Genomic DNA, 20,567 nt, shown 5'->3' with positions numbered 1-20,567 from the left:
AGCATCCACCTGACTCTATGGTCCCGGACAGGCCATCCAATCCCAGCCCCTTGCAAGAAGTAAAAAAAAGAAAATTTGTTATATCTGACCACTCTCCCCCTGTGGTCCATCCTCTCCTCCATCACTCACATCACTCCCCCTTCCCCCTGTCCCCCCACTTCTTACTCCAGATGTCTATACCCCATTGAGTATATATGCCGTTTCCTCTCCTAGCCACCTCTGATGAGAGTGAAGATTCCCTCATTCCTCCTTGCCTTCCTCCCTTCCATATCATTGCAATAGCTCATTGTAATAAAGAAAAATCTTACTATGTGAAATATCTTGACCTATTCCCCCTCTCCTTTTTCTTTCTCCCATTACATTTCCCTTTTTTCTATTTTTTTTTTTTAGATTTTTGCAAGGCAAATGGGGTTAAGTGGCTTGCCCAAGGTCACACAGCTAGGTAATTATTAAGTGTCTGAGACCGGATTTGAACCCAGGTACTCCTGACTCCAGGGCCGGTGCTTTATCCACTACGCCACCTAGCCGCCCCCCCTTTTTTCTATTGACTCCATTTTTACTCCATATTTTATCTTCGAATTCAGCTTTCTCCTGTGCTTCAACTATAAAAGCTCCCTCTACCTGCTCTATTAACTGAGAAGGTTCATATGAGTATTATCAGTGTCATTTTTCTATGCAGGAATACATGCAGTTCATCATCATTAAGTCCCTCATATTTTCCCCCTTTCCTCCAATCTCTATGCTTCACCTGAGTCCTGTATCTGAAGATCAAACCTTCTGTTCAGCTTTGGCCATTCCAACAGGAATATTTGAAATTCCCCTGGTTCATTGAAAGTGCATCTTTTTCCCTGGAAGAAGACATTCAGCCTTGCTGGGTAGTTGATTTTCGGTTGCATTCTAAGCTCTTTTGCCTTCTGGTATATTATATTCCAAGCCCTACGAGCTTCCAATGTAGCTGCTGCTAAGTCCTGTGTGATCCTGACTGCAGCTCCACGATATTTGAACTGTGTCCTTCTGGCTGCTTGTAATATTTTCTCTTTGACTTGGGAGTTCTGGAACTTGGCTATAATATTCCTAGGGGTTGGTTATTTGGGATCTCTTTCTCTGGGGGATCGGTGGATTCTCTCCATTTCTATTTTGCCCTCTGCTTCTAGAATATCAGGGCAATTTTCCTGTAGTAATTCTTTGAAAATGATGTCAAGGCTCTTTTCCTGATCATGACTTTCAGGTATTCCAATAATTTTTAAATTTTCTTTCCTAAATCTGTTTTCCATATCAATTGTTTTTTCAATGAGATATTTCACATTTTCTTCTAATTTTTCATTTTTTTTGGTTTTGAAGTATTGATTCCTGATTTCTGGTAAATTCATCAATCTCCCTGAATTGTATTCTTTGTCTGAAGGATTTGTTCTCCTCAGAGAGCTTTCTTATCTCCTTTTCCATCTGGCCAATTTTGCTTTTTAAAGCATTCTTCTCCTCAGTAACTTTTTGAACTGTTTTATCCATTTGACCTCAGCTGGTTTTTAGCATGCTATTTTCTTCAGCATTTTTTTGGATTTCCTTGACTAGGCTGCTGACTTCATTTTCATGTTTTTCCTGCATCTCTCTGATTTCTTTTCCCAGTTTTTCTTCTAACTCCCTCATTTGATTTTCAAAGTCTTTTTTGAGCTCTGTCATAGCCTGAGCCCACTTTCTGTTTTTCTTGGAGTCTTTAGATGCAGGAGCTTGTGCTTCCTCATCTTCAGACTGAGTGTTTTGATCCTTCTTGGGCTCACAGGCAAAATATTTCTCAATGGTGTTCCTCTTGTTTCTCTGCTTGCTCATTTTCCCTCTAAGCCTCTTTTTGGGGGTGCTTCCTGAGCTTTTGGGACACTCCCACAAGGATCTCAGTGTGTGAGGCTCTGTCCACCCTCCTGATCTGTGAATGACCACAAGCTCCCCCCCCTCTGCCACGGGACTCAGGTGTGGGGTGGCCCTGCTGTTCTATGGGGGGGCTGGACTGTGATCAGGATCTGAATGTGGTCAGAACCCCAGAGTCCTGTTCCAGGAACAGAGGACAAAGCTCTGCAGTCTCTATCTCTTCACTCCCCTCCCTAGGTTCAATGGGCTCATGCCCTGGGAGCTCCTGCTTACCGGCTCCACCTGCTGTTTTCTGGATCTGGAATGCAGTGGCCAAGCAGCTTGCTGTGTGCCCTGAGGGCTGGGCTCCACATGCTCGCTCTGGCAGAGGTCCCCCGCTGGTCCCCCACTTTGTTCCCGGTGCTCCCCAGGGCGCAGGTCAGGAAACTCCCAGGCTGCTGGGAGCTACGGCTCCCAGTGCCCTGGGGCTGCCTCCGGGAGGCTGAAGTTCTTTCTCTCTGGCACGTCGCCCCTCTGGCGGGCTGCCCCTCCAACCCCGGGGAGTAGAGCCTTTCTGCTCTTGTCCAGGTTACCTTGAGTAGGAGAACTGCCTCACTGGGTCCCTCTGTGGGTTCTGTCTCTCAAAAATTTAGTTAAAGTCCTTAGTTTCAAAGATTTATGAGAGAGCTCCTAGGACATGCTCCACTCTTGTCGCCATCTTGGCTCCACCCCCGGATGTTCAGTTTTGCTGGGTAGTTGATTCTTGGTTGTAAACCAAGATCTTTTGCCTTCTGGAATATCATATCCCAATCCCTATGAGCCTGTCATGTAGATGTTGCCAGATTCTGTGTAATCCTGACTATGGAACCTCAGTAGTTGAATTGCTTCTGGCAGTTTTTAGAATTTTCTCTTTGATTTGGGAGTTTTGGAATTTGGCTATAATATTCCTAGAAGTTTTTCTTTTGGAATCTCTTTCAGGAGGTGGATGGTGAATTCTCTTGATTTCTGTTTTATCTTCTGCTTCTAGGAACTCAGGGCAATTTTGCTGTATTATTTCTTGAAAAATGAAGTCTGGGCTCTTCTGGTCATGGCTTTCAGATAGCCCAATAATTTTTAAATTATTTCTTCTGGATCTGTTTTTGAGGTCAGTTGTTTTTCCAATGAGATATTTCACATTTTCTTCTAATTTTTGGCTTTTTTGGAAGTTTTATTTCTTACTGATTTCTTGCAAAGTCATCAGCTTCCTTTAGTTCCATTCTGCATTTGAAGGAATTATTTTCTTCAGAGAGTTTTTTTAATCTCCTTTTCCAGCTGGCCAGTTGTGCTTTTTAAGGCATTCTTCTCCTCATTTGCCTTTTGTTTTGCTTTTTCCATTAGACCTAAACTGGTTTTTAACATATTATTTTCTTCAGTATTTTTTTGTGTATCTCTCACCAAGCTGTTGATTTGATTTTCATGATTTTTCAGCATTGCTCTCATTTTTCTCCCAATTTTTCCTCCATTTCCCTTAATTGCTTTTCAAAGTCTTTTTTGAGCTCATCCATTAGTCTGAACCCATTTTCTATTTCTCTTAGAGGTTTTGGATTCTGAAGCTTCCATTTTGTCATCGTCTGAGTATGTGTTTTGATCTTCCATGGGACTAAAGTAATTCTCTATGGTCAGATTCTTCTTTTTCTGTTGTTTACTCATTTCCTCAGCCCAAGACAGCACTTCAAAGGCTTTGGATTTTTTTTTTGGGGGGGGGACACCCCACTGGGACCTTTATTCCTCCAAGGTCTTATGCTCTCTTGCCCATGCTTTGATATGTAGATAATCACCTCACTTCTCTCTGCCCTGGAGCTATAAGGAGGGATCCTGCTTGGTTACTTAGTATGGAAGCCCAAATTGCAACCTGGATCTGTGTGTAGGCTAACAGCAGAGTCCTACCCTGAGGGAGAGCAGAGAAATTTCTGCAGTTTTCTCTGACCCCCTTACTGGCTCTGGTTTCTCCAAATTCTCACTGAAGAGTCTGCGGCTGGTGTTCCTTACTCCACACTCATTCTGGTGTAACAGAGTTCTCTCCCCACCCCTTCAAGCTGTTGCCAGTGATCTCTGGGCTGGGTTGGGCTGTGCTGTGACCTCGAATTTTTTTCCAACCCCTGGTCCTGGTGAAACACATCTTTCCAAAGGAACTTCTAAGTTATCTTGGACTGGGAAAATGTATCACTCAGTCTTTCTGTGAGTTCTGCCCCTCTAAATTTTGAGTAGTATCATAATTTGTTGGCTTTTGGGGGGAAGGAGTTCCTGGGAAATGCTGCCTTCATGCCGCCATCTTAGTTCCCTCTAATTGTGTTTTGATCAGGGTCTTATAACTCAAACTTTGTTTTGAATCCTCTTTTTTCTCTCTCTTCATATTCTCCCTTGAAAAAAATTAGAGTGTTCAAAGCAGGACCAAGTTGTCTGGATATCCCAGGTAGGAATAATAGAATAGGATGCTGGTTCTGTTCTGTTGTTTTTCAGAACTAGGGTCATGATTAGAAGGGACAGCAGGGGCATTTTTATTGTGTACTGTTAGAGGTGAAATTCTTGCACCAATGCAATAATGATCAGAATTGTCAAGAATGTTTTCATTAGTCAAGAACTAAAGCTGACTTTAATCTCCTTAGTTTCAAACTAAGTTTGAGGATAATCATGCATAGTTCTGACTATAAACAAGCTGACTAGGGTGGCTAGGTGGCACAGTGGATAAAGCACCAGCCCTGGAGTCAGGAGTACCTGGGTTCAAATCTGATCTCAGACACTTAATCATTACCTAGCTGTGTGGCCTTGGGCAAGCCACTTGACCCCATTTGCCTTGAAAAAAACCTAAAAAAAAAAGAGTGGGTTCAAACTGACTAGCAATCTGGTGATGGAATTCCCATGACACACCAGGCAGCTCCAGGAAACCCAAGTCTTTGAGATCTGGGGGAAATGTGGTTACAAGGTAGAATAGACCATCAAATGACAGATAGCTTTATTGTACTGTTGAAAATTTGTCACCAACTCATGTGCTTGTCTTGGCAAGCACAAAATTAGATCATTGAGAGATGATACCATACTGGTGAAGTGTCTTGGTGATATGGGAAAGACCCGATTCTAAAAGTTTAAGGTCTCCCACTAATCACCAACCATTCTGATATTATTATGTCAGGCACCTGGACTTACATGGGATAATGAGAATGGAGGCTGTACAATACCCCCCTCATTTTAATCAACCTTATGTCCATGTCATGATATCACTTCACTAATATCATGGTATTCTTCAATACCACAGGACAGTTACTACTAAATATTCTCTCTTGGTGACCATATCAACTCCCACCAGATATATGCAGATGACTTAGAGGGAAAATATTGTCCTAAAATAGGGAAAAAATAGACTTTGCACACTTACAGGCCAGAAGCTTTGATCCCTGGGAAAATCAGAGAATGAAAAAATGGTTGGCAAATATCTAGATAGTGAAGCAGGGAATACAAAGAGCCAGGGTGATTTTATCAAGAACGTATCATGCTGGACTAACTTCATTTCCTTTTTTTGACAGGATAATTAAAATAGTATACAGAGAGGATGCTGTAGATATTGTTCAACTATATTTTAGCAAAACATTTGATACATTATGTCATATGATTCTTTCTGGAGAAGAGGGAGAGATGAGGGCTAGGTATATTATAATTAGATTCAGTAGTGCTGGTCTCCTAGGTGTTCCGCATCAAGGCACTCCATCTCTTGACTCTGAACATTTTCTCTGGCTGTCCTCCATGCCTGAAATTATCCTCCTTCCTTATCTCAGCCTGCTGTCTTTTTTCAAGCCCCAACTGAAATTCTTACCTTCTGCAGTAGGGGTGGGGAACCTTTTTTTTTTCTTTCAAGGGCCATTTGGATATTTATAACATCATTCTCAGACTGTACAAAATTATCAACTTAAAAATTAACCTGCTATGTTTGTGAAACATTTAATTAATTCACCCCTAAAAAGCTGCTAGATTTATTAAATTTTGAGTCCTGCCTGCAGTTGCTTTGGCAGCACCAGACCAAATGATTTTGTGGATCTTATAAGGTCCATAGACTGGACATTTCCCACCCCTGTTCTACAAGAAGCTTTCTTAACTCCCTTTTAATTCTAATGTCTTCCCCTTCTTATTTATTTCTTAGTTATCCATATATATATATCTTACTTGTTTGCTTATTGTCTTTCTTATTATATTGTGAGTATATTGAAGATAGGAACTGCTTCCTTAAAATAAAATCCCCAAGGCTTAGCACAGTGCCTAGGACATAGAAGGCATAGTGACTGAAATTAGTTCAGAATTGGTTTGATGTCAATGGGGCTTAAGAGTTTTCTAGAGGAATGCTCCAGGGATTTGCGCTTGGTACCATGTTTAATTTTTTTTTTAAATCAATGATTTGGATGAAGACAGTGTGCTCATCCAATTTGTAGACTAGACAAAATCAAGTATGATAGTCAACACACTGATTGACAGTAAGGATTCCAAAAGATACCAATAGGTTGGAGAAATAGGTTAACTTTTAGTGAAGAAATTAAATTAAATAGAGATAAATATAAATACTGGGATAAAAATAAAAACTGGGGTACAGGAAATCAACCTCATAAATATAAGATGGAGGAGGCAGGGTTAGACAACAGTTGTTCTGAAGAAGATCTGAGGGTTTTAGTAGACCACAATAAGCAATATGATATAGCATCCAAAAGAGTCATTGTGATCTTCAGTTGCATTTAGAGAGTATAGCTTCCAGGAATAGGAAGGTGATAATCCTACTCTTCTATGTGTCCATTACACCTAGCATTGAGTATTGTGTTCAGTTCTGGTCACCATGGATTAAGAAAGGCGTCAATAAGCTAGAGACTCTTGAGATGAGGACAACCATATTGTTGAAAGGCCTTCAGTTGGATGAGGAGTGGTTGAGGTAACTGGTTGAGTTTAGCCCAGAGAAGGGAAGATACAAGGAAAATATTATAGGTATTTTCAAGTATTTGACAGGCTGGCTGTTCAGTGTAAATATTCTCCTTGAACTCAGAGGATAGAACCAGGAACAATGAATAAGAGTTGTAAAACCTTAGCCTTTATATATCCAGGAAAACTTTCAAAGATGATAGTTGTCTGAAAGTGAGGTGGGCAAGGTGTGGTGGGGTTCCCTCCTTCAAAGTCATCAAGCAGAGTCTAGATGGCCACTTGTTAAACTTGAAAATCCCTTTTATGTGTGGGTTGGCTAGAGATCCCTTCCATTGTTCAAATTTTGTGATGTTGTGGTTCCTTGATCTATATATATCATCTATGTCACTTCCCTGAGGTCTAGTCCAATATCAACGACTATTGATTGGATATTTCCAAATAACTGGAGTTATTTTCAAATTCAACCTGTCCAAAAATAGAAGCTGATATCTTCTCCCTCTCTGCTTCTGAAATTTCCTATTGCTATGAATGACATCAGTGTCCTTCCAGTAACTCAGGTTGAAAAAATGGAGGCACAGAAAGATTAAATTACTTGCTCAGGATCACAAAGGCAGAAGTAGAACTGAGATTAGAACCCAGGTCCTATGATTTCAAGACTAGAAATCTTATTGTCATGGAGATTGACTAAGCTTTGAAACTCAACACTTCCTCAAAAATCTCTGTGACATCTCCCCTTGGCCTGGAAGGCCAAGGGCAGAGCCACAAATTCCTCCCAAAGCCTCTCTTTACAGAGGGCTCAGAATTTTCCACCTGACTTCTTTTCCCATCAGCATCAATGCTTGATTTTGACCCCACAATTTCTGCCTCCTTTTGTGTATTGTTTCAGATTGTAAACTCCTTGAGGGCAGGGACTGTTATTTTTTCTTTTTTTTAAATTTGTATTCTTGGCACCTAGCACAGTGCCTGTTGCTTAATAAATGTTTATTGACTATTTTTTTCACTTCACCATCTTTCAGTATTTGTTCCTAAGAGCATGTGATTATATTGCAAAATAGTTTTATATTACAAAGCCTAGATGGGAGAGGCAGCTAGAACTGAGAATATAATCCAAGCTGATGAAGCAGTGGCAGCTGTTATATTTTCCTTCTGGTTCCATTGTTGTTGTTTGTTGTTCAGTCATGTCCAGTTCTTTGTGACTCTATGGATCAAACTATTGATGGGGTTTTCTTGGCAAAGATATTGGAATAGTTTGTCATTTTCTTCTTCAGTGGATTAAGGCAAACAGAGGTTAAATGACTTGCCCAGGGTCCCACAGCTAGTGAATGTCTTAGATTGGATTTGATATCAAGTTTTCTTGACTCTGGGCCCAGCATTCTCCATTAAACCTAGCTGCCCAATTGTGATAGTAAAGGAAATTAGCCAGTCCAAGTTGGTGTTCCCTGGAATCACATCTGACCCTTTCTTTTCCTTTTCCTGTGGTAGGGACAGATGGTCTCCATTGTCTTCCCTTCTCCCCTTCCCCCCCCACCCCAGCACCTCATGCTGTAGTTCATTTATGGAAAATCCAGTGGATTTTCTTCCTATGACTCAATTGTACAAACTCTGAATTCCCAACTAGAGTAGTGGGAGAGAATCCTTACATGTTATCTTTACAGACTGGACACTGAATCAGGACTTGAACTAGACCAATGAAATAGGTGGAGTTTGTCTTGATATCCTTCCTAGATCCCCTTAATGATCTATGGTTATAATAGAGGATCAAAGTTTAATGCAAATAGTGACATATTAGATATAGGAAGTAGTAAAAGTCTAACAACTAAAAAGATCTAACTCCCCCCTCCCAAATTTACATTATAAATTTAATCTGCATTCTTAACATTTTCTTTGTCACTTTCTTAAATCTAATCAACAAAACAATAAATCAAGCCCCATTTGCAGCCTTTGCTGATTTCAGTAGTGTAAATATTCACCTTGAAAAATTTAACAATTGGCTCTCAAGGCAGAGTAGAATGAGGGATAGAATACATGACAGTCAGCAGGGTACAGTAGAGAGCCCAGATCTAGGGATTAGGAGATTTGGGTCACTATATGTTGGGGCCACTGGCCCACAAGTGTTTCCCTTCTCAGATCTCCCCTTTTGTCCTCTGTAAAAATCATCAAGGTGGACCTGGTGATCTCACAACTGCTGTCCAAGTCTGACAATCACTTTAGGTTTGGGGAGGAATTATATTAGATGTTATAGTTCTCCAGATTAGAGTGGTTAAATCTGGAAAATACCACCTGAGTCCAGGATGGCTGACAACCTACAAGTTCTAAGACTTTTCCCTAGAAGAAATGTCTTCTATCATGAGGGGTGGAACATCAGAAAAACCTGAAAAGACTTGCATGAACTGATGTTGAGTGAAGTGAGCAGAACTAGAAGAACAAGTTACACATTAATGATAACTCAACAGTACAATAATCAAAGACAATGTTTTGCTTTTTATTTTTTTTAGATTTTTCAGGGCAATGGGGTTAAGTGGCTTGCCCAAGGCCACACGGCTAGGTAATTATTAAGTGTCTGAGACTGGATTTGAACCCAGGTACTCCTGACTCCAGGGCCAGTGCTTTATCCACTGCTCCACCTAGCCGCCCAATCAAAGACAATTTTAAAGGACTTGTGATGGAAAATACTATTCACATTCAGAGAAGGGACTATGAGGTCTGAATGCAGATCAAAGCTTACTATTTTCAACTTTTAAAATTTATTTTATGTTTTTCCTTCCTTTTTTGTTGTGAAAGAATAATCAGAAATATGTTTAATCAGAATTATGTCTAATAAAGTTATATAGGTATAACCTATATTAGACTATATTGGGGAAGGAGGGAGTGAAAGGAGGAAGGAAGAAAAATGTGCAACTCAAAACCTTACCAAAAAGTGACTGCTGAAAACTTTCTTCACATGTAGTTGCGAAAAAAATAGTTTTAACAAAAAAATGAATCTTCTGTTTCTTCTTTCTTTCATTCCTTGGGAGTTCCATTTGTTGTGGTGGTCAGGGCACCTTGAGCAAAGACCTGAGAAAATGCTCTGTTCTCTCCTTCCCAAGGCCTTTCTCCAGCCGAGGGACCTGTCTCATTGGATGCTATCATATTCCTCATTTCACAGAAGATCCACCGTCCCAAACTTCACACTGAAGGCATACCTCACCTCCAGATAGAACACTCATCCTGATTCTAGATGGATCCTCCAGAATGGTCCCTAAATGATCTCTGACCCAAGATTGATCACATATGACCACAGTCATAGAGGAGCTCTGATCCTGGTCACTGGTCCCAACTCCTCTATATAATTTGAACTAAATAATCAACCCGGGTCTCAGATTGAGCCTTGACCCTAGCCCCAATCTCAGTTCAACACTTGAGATAGATGAGGTCTAAGATAGAAGTTAAAACTAAATTTGCACATTGCTCAAACTGAATTCTGACTCATCTGAGATGTCAAGGTTGGGGCAGTGAATAAAGTTTGGACCTAGAGTCAGGAAGATATGAGTTTAAATATGACCACAGATAGATATTATTTGTGTGACCTTAGGTAAGTCACTTAACATCTATCTGCCTTAGAATCCTTGCCTGAAAAATGAGGGTACTAATTTAAAGGGTCTTGTGAAGATCAAATAAAATAATATTTATAAAAACACTTATGCATGCCACATAATTGTTGCTTAATAAAATCATATTCCTTCCTCTATTTCAAGTACCTGGCTTAGATTCATCTGATACAGATAAGTCCAAGGTCACAGACCTGAGGGAGAATACCAAAAACTAGCTTTAAATTTACCATTGACAAAGAAAGAGCCTCAAATACCTCTCTATTCTGCCACCTGACAAGCCCTGACTGCAGGTCCTGATTGAAACCCTGGAGTGAACCCTTATCCTACCTTTAAAAAGACTCCTTTTTTTTTTTTTTTTTGCCAGGCAATGGGGTTAAGTGGCTTGCCCAAGGCCACACAGCTAGGTAATTATTAAGTGTCTGAGGTCATATTTGAACTCAGGTACTCTTGATTCCAGGGCCAGTGCTCTATCCACTGCACCACCTAGCCACCCCTAAAGACTCCTTTTTGAAAATTTCATTTTATCTTTTTTTTTTCAAATAACAAATGCTTATCTCCCTTTCATTGAATATGGAGAGTCAAAACAAATTCCCACATTGGCCTTGACTAACAAAGTATCATTCTGTATCTTGAGTCTCACTTCTCTCTCAGAAGAAAGGTAACCTGTGCTTCCTTATCTGTCCTCTAGAACCATGGTTGGTCATTGCCTAAGTTCTCTCATAGTTGTCTTTATACTGTTGTTGTTATATAAATTATTTCCTTGTTTTTGCTCACTTCACTCAGCATCAGTTTGTACAGTCTTCCCATGTTTCTCTGAATAGACTGTCATTATTCCTTACATTATAATGATATACAATAATTTGTTCAGTCAATACCTAGTATATGGGCACCCCTTAGTTTCCAGTTTTTTGCAACTACAAAAAAGAGCTGTTATGAATATTTTTGTATATATAAGTTCTTTTCCTTTTTCTCTGATCCCTTTAGGGTATGGGTCATTAGTGTTATCTCTAGGTCAGTAGTTCTGAAACTTTCTGGTCTCAGGTACTCATGACACACTTAAAATTATTAAGAACTCCAAAGAGCTTTTTTTATGTAGGCTATCAATGGACATTTATTATGTTTGCTTATGTTGGTTATCAATTTATATTAAATGTGTTTGAAATTAAAACTTATGAATTTTTAAAAGCCTTAATTCATTAAAAATTATGATAATAAATCTACCACATGTTAACATAAAAATATTAATGAAAATGATTATTATTTTTCCTCAAATCTAAACAGTGACATTGTTTTACATATTTTTGAAAATCTCTTTAGTGCTTAGATTAATAAAAGACAGCTGGCTCCTCATGTCTCTTTCTGCATTCCATCTGTTGCAATGTTTTTTTTGTTTGAGAAATATGAAAAAAATCTGGCCTCACATAATTATTTAGTTGGAAAAGGGATGAATATTTTAATAGAGGAATAATATCTTAGTATTACTATGAAAATAATTTTGACTGGGAAAATCCTTTCAAAGTTTCTTGGGGACCTCCAGGAGTTGAGGGGTCATCCTTGGAGAACAGATGCTTTAGGTTAAAGAAAAGAGTATGTACCATTTGGTGGTTTTTGGAGCATACTTCCAAATTGCTTTCCAGAATAACTGGGCCAGTTCATGGCCCCTATCAGCAATGCAGTAATATGCTTATTTTCTCACAGCCCCTCCAATAGTTTTCATTTTCCCTGTTATGTATGCCAATCTGATAGCTGTGAGGTGGAACATCAGGGCTGCATTTCTATAATTGTTTGTAATGTGGAACATTTTTTTTGATAATATTGTTGATAGTTTGTATTTCATCCTTTAAAGCTACCTGTTTGTTTCCTTTGACAACTTTTCAGGTGAGCAATTGGGGAATGGATCTTATTCTTACAAATTTGAATCACTTCCTTATATATCTTAGAAGTGAGGCCTTTATCAGAAACTTAGAACAAATATTTTCTTCTATTTTTTTTCTAATTTTAGCTTTATCCATTCTGTGCAAAAAAATTAATTTTATAAATTTAATCATAATAATAATATTTAGTTTTTTCTTCTGTGATCCTCTTTTATGATTTGCTTGGTCATGAACTCTTTCCCCTATTCATAGACCTGATAGGAAATTTCTTGCTTGCTAGTTTATGATATCACCTTTTAAATCCAAATTATTTATCTATAAGAAGTTTATTTTGATAGTAGGAGGTATTTGCCAAAATCTAATTTCCATCACACTACTTTACAGTTTTCTAGGTAGTTTTTAGGAATAATTAGTCTTTACATACCCCAGGAGCTAGTGTAGAAATGCTCCTGATTCCAGAGATCAGATCCACTTCCAGACCAAGACCCTGTCCTGACTAAGCCATGACATTATTCCCAGCTTGAATCCTGACTCACCTTCAGAATGAGTACTGAGCCGACTCTTTCACCAACATCTGCATCCTATTCACAAGGAAATGGTAGAGATGTGTTAGTGTGTGTTAGTGTGTGTTCATGACTCAGTCCCAGGGGTCTAGCTCTGCTTTATGATTCCAATTTCCCACATAGGAAGGGAGAACAAGAAAATTCTAGGGCACTCTGAGAGAGACTGCTGGCAGGGACAGGGACTGAGTTATACTGCTATTTTTTTCAGATCTCTGAGGACAAAACAGGACTTTGAAGTTGCAAAGTTAGAGATATCCTTATATTGTATATGTTTTTGTACAACTAGCTTGACTATACTTCAGGCTTGGGAAGTTTTCTATCTCTAGGAAAGCATATGAAGGGTGATCTGTGGTCAGGATTGAGCTTACTATGTATACAAATAGGCAAGGTTGTGTGGGAGTCATGGTTAGAATCCATGCAGGGGATCAGGAAATTGAGTTTCTCTGTCAACCATCTCTCCTCGTGGTCTTGATAAGTTCTTTTCCCTCCCTGGGACTCTACAGAAGGAAGGCATCTGACTGGATGATCTTTATTGTCTTTTTCATTTCTAAATCCTATGACTCTAAGTCACTTCCCCTCTCTGAGCATATTTCCTCATTTGTGTTTTATTTTGTAATTTTTGTTGTTAGCATTCTCCCTTTTCATTTTGAGAACCAAATTCTCTCCCTTCAGGTCCTTCCCCAACCAATATGATATCAATTCTAAATATGAAATCATACAAGACATATCATTTGTAAAATCCCTGGATTTAAACACCTTCCCTGCTCTCCCTGTTTCTGTGATATAGCTGAAAAGTATACTAGCTTGGAGTTTGAAACTTAGCTCTCTCATTTAACTTGAGAGATCTCTGAGGCCATGGGTCCCTCCTCATCTACAAACAGATAAGTCTTGTTTCTGAGAAGATTGAATGCTTTATAAATAATAAATTCCTAAGAGAGTATCTATTCAAATAATGATTTGTTATGCCAGGAAGAATAATTATTATTACTCTAGTGCAAAAATGAAGCTGAACTTCAGAATAAAGACATTCCACCCAAGACTGCTCAGCAGAAGTTTTAATATCAAACTATTAAAAACTCAAGTACAAATCTCAGATATAATGACTTACAGACAAAAAGTTCTCTACAGTATATACAATTTACATTAGACTGGGGCTCCAGAGGCAAAATGGAGACAGAACCACCATGGGCCCCAGACATGGGCCCCAGACATAACAATACTAGTCACTAAGAGATTTCAATCTCCTACAATAGATGGGAGTCCTGAGGGCTCTGGTTCTAGAGCCTCCTTTCAGATCCAGTGCTTCTGGTTTCCTGGAGGGATGGAGAAGTCCTAGTACATCTTTTTGTTTGTGAAGGTACCAGAAGACACAGCTCTAGAAGGGAGGGAGGGAACTATGTGGTCTCCAAGAGATTCTGGTGAAGGTTTGGAGGGAAGAGGCTGGACCTCTCCATCAAGACTTCCAGTATAGAATCTTGAGGGTTTCCATTTCCAATCCTGTCCTTTGGTCCCACTCAGCAGGCTGCTCCCAGGTTGGGGGGGCGGGGAGCAGAGTCAGGTTCAAGAAGGTCTTGGTCCAGTCCTGGTCCAAACCAAAAACCTGCTGTGGACCATTCCATGGGTATGAGGAGTATCCTGAAGAGAGGAGCAGGGGAGCAGAAAGAGCCCTTAGATAAGAGAGGCCAGCAGAAAGGGCAGCGGCCTGGGCTAGAAGAGGGGCAGCTTTCTCCTGGGAGCTTTCCCATCTGACTTGGGGTTTCACTACTCTGATTGTGGAGAAGACTGAGCTCAGACATTTTCTGACTGTGAAATTTGGGGGTGCCATCTCTCCTTTCTTAGCCTCATAGAACTGAAAGAATGCCAGAGGTAGAACAGAACATTGAATGTTTAGAATCCCAGACCAGAGAAGGACAGAGCTGGATAGAGACTATCAGAGTTAGGATGAGTTTTAGAATCACAGAATACAGAAGAGCTGGAACAGATTTCAATTGAGGACCAGACATGGGAAGTGACTTAGAGCCAGAGGATATCAGGACTGAAAGGTACTTTAGTGATCATCTAGTTGATCCCTTCATTTAACAGAAAGGGAGTCTGAGTTCTTTAAAGGTGAGTGAATCCCAGTCTTTCCTGGACCCCTGCCCTGTCACGATTGCCTTGATTCAAAGGGCAGGGTCTGAACCACTCTTCTCCAGGTTTTGGATATCAGACCTTGGGTTTTCCCTTGGAAGGTCTGGGGGAGGGGGGATCCCAGGAGCCTCAGTCTCCATAACCTTCAGGCACATGACCATCTTCTGGGCCACCAGCTGGCTCCTACTAGAGAGTTTCTTGTACCATGAGGCAGGGGTGGGAGAAGGGAACGATGAGCATGTAAGAGACTGGGCAGAGTTTTCCAGGTGATGCGTGCAGCAGTATGGCCAGATCAGACCAGGTCTTGGTGAAAAGCTAACCAACCTTTATAAGTGAAAATAAGGCCTTGGAGGAATTGGTCGATGGTGTCCTAACTTCCAAGATGTTTTTTATGCTTTTGATTTCACTGTTGCTCAGGTTGCCCTTGATAGTCAGAATGGCTCCCAAATGTCCTTTGCTGTAAGACAAGACAATACCAAGATAAGGGGAATGTTACTTGGCATTCAAGGTTCTCCTTGGGCCTTTCTTCCTTCTGTCCTTCAATCTTCCCTTATCAACCTATAATTAAAAATGTCAGAGCTAGAAGGGATTTTTTGAGGTCATTTAGACTAAAATTAGACCTCATTTAGTCTAACCCACCTCAACTGAGGCCCAGAGAGGAGACTAGTTCTGGGTGTACATAATTTTTTTTTTGTTTGTTTTGGCAAGGCAATGGGATTAAGTGACTTGCCTAAGGTCACACAGCTAGGAAATTATTAAATATTTGAACTTGGGTCCTCCTGACTCCAGGGCTGGTACTCTACCAGTAGTGAAGATACTAAGAGAAATGTGCATTCTCTGCCCTTACTCACAGTGAGGAAGAACTCCTACATAAATAACTATGATACAAAATAAGGTGATGTGAGTGCAATGCAGCAGTCTGGATAAAATTCTGTAAGAAACTGGAAAGTAGAGAAGATCACATTTGACTGGAGAGGCTGAGAATGGAAGAGGGGGGGTGGACTTTATGGAGAAAGAAGGAAGGAAAGGATTCCAAGAAGGAAGACCTGTCTTTCAGACTGGGGAACAGCTTACACAGGGAGGGACTATACAGCAGGAAGTGATGAGGAAACAGTGGGAAAGAAGTCTGGGGAGGCTTAAGTTGAAATCAGAGAATCAGGGACTGAAATGCCAGGAAATGACTCAAGAGGAAGAAGTAATAGATCCCTGCCCTATCCTTTTAGAGCTGTTGGGAGGACACAAAATTATGGGAGCAAAGGCACATGAATATTAGTGAGACTATTGCTATTATTTAAGGGCTGCTTCTTATTTTTTTCCCTCCAAGACCGTGCTTCCCAAGGATAAGGAGAACCTCCTTACTCCCTGGCCTCCACCCCAGTTCCTGAATACTGGTCCTCAGGAACAAACAGTAGAAGTCAAGAGACCTCTTGACATCTGAGACAATTATTCTTTTTTTTCAGGTAACTGAGGCTAAGTGACTTGCTCAGGGTCACACAGTTAGTGTTTGAGGGCAGGTTTGAAATCAGGTTCTCCTGACTTCAGGGCTGGTGCATTACCTAGCTGTTTCCTATAGACTATTCCTCAGACAAATCACTTCATCTCCAGATCTGGTACATTTCTATTGGCTGTCCCCATGTCTAGAATACTTTGTTTTCTCATATGTACTTTATGGATTCCTGGATTTCAAGTTCCAGCTATAATCCTAACTCTTCTTCAAAGAAGAGTTTTTTTGAACCCTTCTAATGCCACTGATTGACTCTATGATCTTGGAAATCACATTTCTAGTGGGAAGAATTTTCAACACTGAAGAAAAGAGAAGTCAAAATGCCACTTTCACCTCTTTCCTTTTAAACCATTTTTTTTGGTTTTCAAATAGGCAGTTTTGAAGATAAAGTGGTGCTTTGGAGGTAGTTGGACTGTTGGAGATAAGCAAGTGACCTGGCTTCAGATTCCATTTCCAACATTATCTATGTGACCTTTTGTGAGTCACTAGGCCTAGGGTTTCTTTATATGTAAGATGAAATGATTGAACTGGGTGATTTCTAAGAGCTTTTCCAGCTTCAAATCTATGACACTTAATTTCTTTCATCTGTCAAATGCATAGATTTGGGATGAATTTTAACTTCTTTCCGTTCTTCCACTCACCTGAAGTCTGGGAACTGACTAGCAAATGTAGCCACCTCAATCTTGATGGCACTAATATCCTGGAGGCGAATGATTTCTGCCAGGGTACGGAGGGCTGGTTCTAGCCAGGTGGCAGGAGATTCCTGAAGGAGAAAGAACCTGGTCAGTTATGCCTCAAGACTTCTATTCCGCACTGGGGTAAACCACTCTGGCCCCAGACTGAACCTCATCACCACATCATGGAGGGCCCCCCAGGAAGTAACTTTATCTTGCTCTTTTCCCCTCAGAGACCCCTCAGAGTCTGCCTTCTTTGCTAAAGGCTGTTCCCTTACATTCTGGTCACAGAAGCACTGGATGTTCTTGGTGTCGTTCAAAATCTGCTGGGCCAGGGTTTGCTGAAGATCAGCAGTCCTCAGCACTAGCCGCTTCTTGCTGAGCTGGATAATATATTCCTTCACCAGGTATAGGTGGATAGCTTCCATGATGTCCTGAAATCAGGGGGGACAGAATAGCTTGGGTAAGCACAAGGGTCCGGGAGCATGTACAAAATATAGGGCACCAAATTGGAGGAAGTGCTGAGGGGTCTAGAAGGGAAAGAAGGGGAAGATCTAGATCATGACTTCTCTGGGATGATGCTCAGATACTGGTTGGACTAGATACCCCAAGATTCTAGAATTTTATATTATCTAATTCAACCTGTAGGGCAGATTCAAGGGCAGAAAGTTATTGAGCAAGTTTTCCCTTAGATTAGAGATTAGATCAGAGGCAGCCAGGTAGAACAGCAGATAGAACACTGGTCCTGGAGTGAAGAAGACCCAGGTTCAAATATAGCCCCCCAGCTGCCTCATTTTCTTCATATACATAAAAGGGTTGTAAGGATAAAATATGATAAAAATTTTAGTGCTCTTAAAACCTTAAAATTATTAAATATTCTAGCTATTATTATTAGATTGAACTAAAAAATAATCCACATTTCTATAACATCCCTGTGAGACAAGACAGGTGTGTATTGGGAGATTACTACAGAGATTCCTAGGGTGAGGGATCACAAAGATGTCCTTGGATCCATCCCTTCCTCCTCCCAAGGGGCATGGACTGTTCCCACAGCCCATATGGGCAAAATGAAGGTAGGGAAAAGGGTGGAGTAGGGGTCAGATTGTCAGACAGGTTTCCTGTTACTAATGGCTAAAGTGATATATTGATATACTTCCTGGCCCAGCTACATCCTCCTTACCTCTTGGTACCGTTTTCTTAGAGCTTTGAATTCTGGCAGACGGTCACTGGTGACCTTAATGATTTCTGCCACAGTTTCCTCATGTGTGGTCCAGCTGGTCTTCGTCAGCCTCTTGAACAGGGGCTAAAGAAGGAATGGTTTTGTTTAGGTTAAAGATGCTTAGCCCCTGATTCCCCCGAAACTGAAAATACACACACACACACACACACACATCACACACAAATATGGCTATTGGGAGGGGTGTGTATGTGTCAGTCAGTTAGTATTTGACCTTCATTTCCAGGTTCACATGCCGAACACAATCTGGTAGAACTAGATTTCCAGTCCTTCCCTCTTTACCTTCCCCAGCCTCAGCCTCTCTCCTTTCTCTCTGCCTCTCACAGGAAGTTCAAGCCCAAGGCAAGAAACTCTCATTCTTTATGTGGTAGATTTGGGGGAGACATTTTCTCTAGGGAGATAACGGCTCCCTCTTTAGGGGAATGAAGGTGCTGAGACTCAGGGACCTCTAGCTATCCCTGAAACAGCCATAGGAGAGGTGCTTTTTTAAAGCAGTGTTTCTCAAAGAGTGATCCAAGGGATCCCTGGTGGTCCCTGAGACCCTTTTAGACTGTGTCATGATCAAAATCATTTTCACAAAAATACGAAGACATTATAACTTCTAGGATGGCAAGTATCAATAGAAGGGCAACTAGTTGACATAGTAGTCAGATTGCCAGGCCTGAAGTCAGGAAGACCTAAGTTCAAATCTGAGCTCAAATGCTAGCTGTGTGACCCTGGGTAAGTCACTTAGCCCTTTTTGCCTCAGTTTCCTCATCTGTAAAAATGAGCTGGAGAAGGAAATGGCAAATCACTCCAGTATCTCTACCAAGAAAATACCTCAAAAAAGAGTCACAAAGAATCAGAACTGAAAAAAAAAATGACTCGACAACAAAATATCATTAGTTACAACTCGTGCAAGTAAAAACTCTTGTGTGTAAAAGGAGTCTTGCAACCAAAAATGTGAGAACTGTTGCTCTGAACTAAGGGTTCATGACCCAATATAGGCTTCTGCCTGTCCCAGAACAAGTTTTAAAGCAAATATTATTGGGGTGGGAGGGAAGGATTTAAAACATTTCTGAGAAATAAAGGTATGTAGGATGTATCTGAGTCCAGGCACACCAACCCTGGAAGTGGGTGAGGGGCAGGACCCTTCAGGGCAGAGCACAGGAAACAGACTCTGGGAATGTGGCAACAGGGGGAAGTCTGGGGGCTGGGAAGGAGAAGATGAGGTGGAAACAACCTCAGTTGGGCCACGATTTTCCCAGCTTCCCATCTGTGGTTCCTGTGCCTTCTCAGAGAAGGCTACCCACTCACCTCAGAGTATCTGACTGTTCCAGCCCCCCACCCCCCTTCCCCCCAGGTCCTAGTTCTTCTCTGTTATACCCCTTCTTCCTTTAAGTCAGGAGTTTCTATTACCTTTAGTGCCAGAAACAGGTCTTGAAGAAGTATGTTGAAACCACTTTGCTCGATTTCATGCAGGGGGTGGAAGATGTAGGCTGAGAGGTCCTTTTCCAGAATCTCTGAATCAGTGTAAGTCCTGAAAGGAGCAGGGGGAGGCCGTTCTAGCCACTGGCCCAAGTCCAAGACAGACCATACTGAAACTCTGAATAAGCAAACCTTCTAATTCTAATTCTATTTTCCTTTATTTCTGATGCTAATCTTCTTCCTTCCCTACTTAATAGTATTGTAGTTTTTCCAGTTACATTCAACATTTTCAACATTCACTTTAATAAGATTTTGAGTTCTAAATTTTTCTCTCTCCTTCCCAACTCCTCCCCCACCTCCTGAGACAGCAAGCAATCTGATATAGGTTATATTTATCCAATCATATTACTCATATTTCAACATTAGTCATATTGTAAAAGAAAAATCATAAAAGGAAAAACTATGAGAAATAAAAACAGACAAGCAAAAAACAGCAACAAAAAGTGAAAATATTATACTTCTTTCTGCTTTTAGACTCCATAGTTCTTTCTCTGGATATGGGCTGATGCTAATCTTTTAAAGTTTAATTTTAATTTATGGAATAAAACAAGCATTTACATACAGTATAATAAAACTATGATTGCACATGAAATTGCAAATCCATTGTGTACAACTTCTGCTCTTATAAATATATAATAAAGTTACTCTAAAAGACCATAGATCTTGAAATGTTATTATATCTTATTTTATAAAGAAGGAAAAGGATACCCAGAGAAGAAAAGAGATTAGTCCAGGATCATAGAAGTGAAAGCAACCAGTA

At 40.5% G+C, this 20,567-nt stretch overlaps 1 protein-coding gene across 1 annotated transcript in view; it reads right to left on the bottom strand.

Annotated features, from left to right (window-relative positions):
• Nucleotides 1-13,726: 13,726 nt before the first annotated feature.
• The window catches only part of TNFAIP2 (TNF alpha induced protein 2), a 29,206-nt gene continuing 22,365 nt past the window's right edge, over nt 13,727-20,567 (bottom strand). Inside the window, exons 8-13 of the mRNA XM_074213166.1 lie at nt 19,739-19,859; nt 18,284-18,406; nt 17,382-17,537; nt 17,071-17,192; nt 15,250-15,382; nt 13,727-14,433 (exon numbers count right to left, since the gene is read on the bottom strand). Of these exons, the coding sequence (XP_074069267.1) occupies nt 14,359-14,433; nt 15,250-15,382; nt 17,071-17,192; nt 17,382-17,537; nt 18,284-18,406; nt 19,739-19,859 (730 nt within the window). The 3' untranslated portion in view covers nt 13,727-14,358. The remainder of the gene's footprint in view (nt 14,434-15,249; nt 15,383-17,070; nt 17,193-17,381; nt 17,538-18,283; nt 18,407-19,738; nt 19,860-20,567) is intronic.

Source organism: Macrotis lagotis, chromosome 1, assembly GCF_037893015.1.
Source record: "Macrotis lagotis isolate mMagLag1 chromosome 1, bilby.v1.9.chrom.fasta, whole genome shotgun sequence".
In the NCBI taxonomy this organism is placed as follows: domain Eukaryota; kingdom Metazoa; phylum Chordata; class Mammalia; order Peramelemorphia; family Peramelidae; genus Macrotis; species Macrotis lagotis.
This window is presented reverse-complemented; position numbering and strand designations above follow the sequence as displayed.